At 36.5% G+C, this 5,619-nt stretch overlaps 1 protein-coding gene across 1 annotated transcript; it reads right to left on the bottom strand.

Annotated features, from left to right (window-relative positions):
• Positions 1-57: 57 nt before the first annotated feature.
• LOC116178642 (adenosine kinase) lies at positions 58-4,964 on the bottom strand. Its single transcript, XM_031498204.1, has 4 exons — positions 4,820-4,964; positions 4,280-4,763; positions 603-773; positions 58-553 (listed from the first exon to the last, which is right to left on the bottom strand). Exons 1-4 carry the CDS (start codon positions 4,837-4,839, stop codon positions 188-190), a joined length of 1,041 nt encoding a protein of 346 aa, XP_031354064.1. The 5' UTR covers positions 4,840-4,964; the 3' UTR covers positions 58-187.
• Between the last annotated feature and the right edge of the window lie 655 nt (positions 4,965-5,619).

The raw sequence follows: 5,619 nt of genomic DNA, 5'->3' as shown, positions 1-5,619 counted from the left end.
GTAAAAGTAATGGTGGTTTAAGCGTTAAATAAATAACATCAATTACAGCTATGCGTGTAGGTAAAATGGTATAATTATAACATGATCACAGAACCAAAATTATTCGCCGTTACATCCTATTTTAACCACCAATATAGAAATATTAAGTGCATTTGATACAATTGACAAATAAATTCTACTGCAATTGTCAAACATTAAAATTTGCTTTGCCTTCGAAAGTACATCCGGATTTTTGGATAATTTCTCTTGCAGTCCATATACCACACTTAATGCAAACATCAAGAGGTTTACCCATAGTTAACTGTCCAAGAAATCCACCCACGAAAGCATCACCCGCGCCGTTGGTATCCACAACTTTGTCTTCGGGTACATGCTCGACCGGAAACTCCGTGATTGTTCCGTTCTGTGCCAAAATTACGGCATCGGGTCCCTGAGTTATAATACACACTCTGGAACGATTCGGATTTTTCTTTGGTAACTCGCACACCTTCAACGCTATCTTCTTTAAGTCTTTGGTCCCGAAATTTTGTACGCTCGCAAACATTTCCGCCTCCTAAACTGAACGGATGAAGTTTTAATGTTAACGAGACGTTAGTACTTACAGATTCGTTTCCCAACAATATGTCGATAAATGGAAGTAGTTCCATTAAAGGTTCTGCGAAAAATTCAGAAATAAAAGGAGCGCTAAGATTCATTATAAATGGACGGTTTTTACTTAAAGCGTAATTGGCCACTTCTAAAGCGGTAGGAGGACTTACTGTTAAGAAGAAACCCTAAAAATAATGTGGTTAGGAATGTTGTACACTTAAATTTTGTAACTAAATTTTTGCCATGTAACTTACAGTATACAGTACTATTACCTATACTAGCATAAAAAAAATCGAGTCACTATAGTGGAGTGTCAAGCATTGCAATCTAGGAAAATAGTGGAGACAGAGAAGAGAGAGGATTTAAATGGGGAAGAAATTGCAGCTTTTCAGGCACAGTTTAAGGTGAGACTCCCTCATAATGTGCCGGTCACTCTTCAAAACTTTCAAAGATGACTAGTTGGTTAATAATTTTGGACGTTACCTTAATGTTTAAAAAATCAAATTTAGTCGGGATCAGAAATGTCCACACTTCCATTTGGCAGTGCATCATCATAGGGTGGGATTTTTGGAAATCGTTTCGCAGAATTAGAAAAAGCACACCCAAAAACTTAGATAAAGTCGCAAGTTCCGTCCTTTTAATAGTCCCAATTTTTCTTAAAAATCGAATTATCTTTAAAACTACTAGTTTTTCGGACATTAACCATATAATAAAAAAGACGTACAATTACGCGTAGAATTCATAAATGCATTCAAATACAGGGGGTTCGATTTAAAAAAATGTACCATTATGGCGCCCCACTTTGTGGGTGCACCCTGTATAATTCCAACCATTTTTAAAATGTGGAGAATATTCAACCATATCATAATACAAAAGCACTATATCGAAAAATCAGCATTTAAGCAGCAGCAGAAAGCATTAAGTTATTCCGCGCAATCGTTGACTCACCCTGTACATGCTTTACAACTTTCATAAAATTTGCGCCATTTATTACCCGATCCAGAATTAGTTAGAATTTTTTATTCGAATTTTCAAAAATGAATTTTGGTTTCGCTGTTTTCTTATTAGAAAAGATACCAATTTTCGTGGAGATCGAAATTTTGGAAGAGTAGCGCAATGGACTCCCAGTACTCCCACATTATTATTTTGATAAGAAGAATATATGAGACTATTTTAGCTAGAGTTATGATTTTAGGTCTGGGTCCATTCAGGCATTCTCTGTGGACGTACCAACGTACCTTTGCCAACGGGGCCCCGGCCGTAGGTCCTCGAGACCCCTTTACTACAATGTTCTTTCTGTGAAAACAGTGTAATAACTATCCCACTGATTGGTTTGGGGTCCCACTATCGACCTCAACAGGAAATGACACTAGCGTTTGGATGATTGGCACCACAGATTGAAGCAACTTAAAGATATTGTAGCGAATATTCTAGAAATCTGGAGAGACAGCGGGGCGCCACCAGCCGCCATCAAGTCGATCAAAGATTAGTCACCTGTGCAAAGTAGCAAAAGTGGATGTAACGCTTTCTTTCATAGTGAAGCGTATGTGATAAATTAAGTACAAGATAGTGAAGCGTATGTGATAAATTAAGTACAAGAAAGTGGTAGAGCATTGGGTTACATAGCCAGAGTCGGGGGTTCGAACCAGGGTCGAGGTAAGAATTTTTCATCTGTGGTAAAGTGGGGAATTTCCTTAGATCCATTTCCAACATTCTGCCGGCTACTCTGAATTAAAATTTCCTAATTCGTAAGGCAAATACCGGACTAGTATAGAAAGACCATCTGCAGGGGCCCCTCTAAACTCATACTATACAGGGTGTTACATATAAGTATGTATAAACAAATTTGGGTGGTAAAAGGGGATCAAAACAAGCACTTTTTCCAAATAAACCGAGGATCCAACGTGTTTTGTTTGGGAGCCACCTCCAAAAAAGGCATTTCTTCTTTAATTTTTTACCATAAGAGTTAGAATAAACGGTGGCACGTCTTTGGTTTTCGGGTATGCCCTTTCCGATTTTGAAATTTTTTTTTCAAAATTCCTACCACGAAAGGGCGCACCCCTAACTGGGGGTACGAAAAAAATTCTAATTTCGACGAAATTTGATATCTGAGGGTTTTTGAACATGAAAATCGCGAATATGAAACTAGTTTTTGAAAATTCGAAAAAAAATTCCCCCGCAATTCTTTGGTCGGACAACGAAAATGGAGAGAATTCCACGAAATTCGTTGTGTACATACTTGATGAGTTAAGGAACAAAATTTTCGAACAGTTTTTAAAAATCACTTTTCAAACAAAAGTTATACTCATTTGAAGATTGTGCCTTTGGGTCACACAGTGTCCCCCGCCTACTAGTGAGTGATCCATTCAATTAATTACATGCGAAATTAGAGTCATTTTCCAAGTTATTACTTGCGACGAGACAATATTTTGCTATAACATGTAATATACAGGGTGTCAATTTTAAAACTTGCCATATTTTCCAAACTAAAGAGGATATTGAAAATCGCGCAAAACCGTTTCGGTAGTATTGAGGGGGAACCAGAATGACGTTATGAGTGACAACCCCCCCACCACCCCTTGACCCCCCTCATCAAAAATTCTAAATGGCAACCCTATACTTGTGATACATCGTTGGAAAGCTACTAAAAAATGCTTTCCAGTGGTACCAATAAAGTCAATATTCTTAAAGACAATTTAACAAGAATTTAATAATTAACAAAAAAAAACTATATGTTGACATTGAGAGATTTATGGCAAATTAGCCAAGAACTTCAACCCTACAAACTATATTATTTAACTTAAATATTCATTATGTAATTGGCATTGGCTGTTGGGTAATAAATTATTATTATTATTTAAAATTGACACCCCGTATATATTTAGTGATTTAATGTTCTATTTTCTTTTGTAATAGCACGAAATACATATATCATCATGTAGTTGTCTCAGATGGTGTTATGAATATTCTTTTATCAAAAAGTTAAAAATATTTTGAACTTTGAATTTGTATTAACCTAATAACCTCACATTTCGGTTTTCCTTACCCCTTAAACCCAGAATAAATTCAAGCTGCTTAAGTTGGTAACATGTGCGTAGTAGCCACCCAATGAGATAGAAGCCTCGTTGTAGCCACCATATTTGTCTAAATCGTCCATGACATTGAGTACACTGCGGGTCTTAAGCATTTTTGTTTGCTTTTAAAAAAAAAAAGATAACTTTAACCCTATAAATGTTCAACTTGGCTGAAATGGGTTCGAATTCCTGAACAGTTGAAAGGCAGTCAAATATAGTTTCTTTTCGCATGCGCAGTGAATGTACGGCGTGGATGATTTAGATCAAAGTGTAATCACCACATTCATGAGAAACTGGCGCAATCTTGTGACAAATTCCATTTAACATTACATCGATTCCTACTAGTGTGCCTTTAATTACTTGATACTTCTATTTTCTTTTATAAACCACATTTGTAGTGTACTGGTCTATGTACCTTTCTTTTCCAAACAAAGCAGATGGACTAAGAAAAGTTGGAGGAAGCCATAACATTTGCATTACCAATGATAATTAATCCCTGACCTTTGAACCTTGAAATGAACGAGATCTCAAAAGTATACATAATGAAATGCTAGTTATCATAACAAAGCGATAACGCTCCTACTATTATCAACATAGCAACCTTAATAAATACCTACCGAAATATAGTACATATTCGCATTTTCGATACAACTCCAGTTTTCGGGATTTCTGATATGGTCAATCGTAAACGTATTTGCGGCACCCAAATCGGCACACAGCGACCTATGCTTATCCGTAATTAAAACTGCACAAGTTCCGGTCGGTTCATTTTTGTTACATTGATATTTCACATTGACTCCATTAGAACGTGCGTATTTCTCTAAAATTTTCGCATATTCGTCGTCACCGACACATCCGAAGAATGTTGTGACGTTGGGCTCGTCGAGAATCCACTGGGCCACACGCAGCGAGTTTTGTACGCTTCCTCCGGCAATAAACTGCGCACTGTACTTCTGTATAAGTTCCCCGCACAGCGGTTTGTGAATGTCTGCAGCTAAAATTGCATTATTCGGTATCATGTCGTATTTATCCAGTACATCTTTTTCTACATTTGCCGATACATCTAGGAGAGGATTTCCAATTCCTAGTAGCATGCCTTTTCTGCAAAACAAAAATGTTTTCTAACCAAACTACTTAAAGCATACCCAAATTGCTACCTTAGCGTTGAATGCTCCATAGTTTAAAATTGCCGCGTCTTTATTATGTAATCTTATGCGTTATAAAAATTTGTCGTTAATGAATTTCAAAGAGAGGATTAAATACTCAACACGCTCCTATTTATTTAAACTTTTCTAAGAAATTCACTAAAATATTATAGATATCTTTATTTTTCCAGTGCTGCAATCTAGCAGCTTATTGTTCAAATACTCACACCCCTTATAATGGCATTCTGTGTAGCCGAGGTGAACTATACAGAGTGAGACAATAGATGTCTATACTGTGATCTTTGATCATATATTTTGTGTTCGACCTTTGAATATAAAATTTCGACCAAACGGTTTGACTCTGACTCTGATCTTTGAAGATAATATTCAAAGTTCTGACTGAGTTACAAAACGGCACTTGCAACGCTTGTGCAAGAAAAACGCAGTTAGAAGAAAACTTCGGGTCTTATAGCAAAAAAATTGAATTTTGAAAAATTCCGAAAGAAAATCTGCTGTTTGTAGTTATATGAAAAATGAGGCATTTTACTAACTGTCTGTGTTTTAAATGCATATAGGTAGATACGAATACAATTTTTCACTTTCTATTAGAGTTTAGAAGAAACTTGTGCTATTGAGTAGAGCCGGAAATCGTGTTTCCCAATGCGAACTGTCAAAAAATTCCCCTACTGAAAGTCGTATGCGATTCTTCGTATCTCGTTACCTATTAATGGCGATTTTTAAAAGATTCATAAACTACACACGATAGGGTTGTATGGCATAGCATATATCAGTGTCTCCACGGCTTTACTGGC

The sequence above is a fragment of the Photinus pyralis genome, unplaced genomic scaffold (genome assembly GCF_008802855.1).
Source record: "Photinus pyralis isolate 1611_PpyrPB1 unplaced genomic scaffold, Ppyr1.3 Ppyr1.4_LG8, whole genome shotgun sequence".
In the NCBI taxonomy this organism is placed as follows: Eukaryota; Metazoa; Arthropoda; class Insecta; order Coleoptera; family Lampyridae; genus Photinus; species Photinus pyralis.
Note: the sequence above shows the minus strand (reverse complement) of the source record. Positions and strands in the feature narration are given on the sequence as shown.

What these genes read in the sequence shown, in the direction of transcription:
- LOC116178642 (XM_031498204.1), bottom strand. Translation starts at nt 4,839, where the DNA reads ATGGAGCATTCAACGCTAAG. An exon ending in CGAATATGTACTATATTTCG is followed by an intron (nt 774 to 4,279) that starts GTAGGTATTTAT and finishes CATTATTTTTAG; the next exon opens with GGTTTCTTCTTAACAGTAAG. An exon ending in TATTGTTGGGAAACGAATCT is followed by an intron (nt 554 to 602) that starts GTAAGTACTAAC and finishes CGTTCAGTTTAG; the next exon opens with GAGGCGGAAATGTTTGCGAG.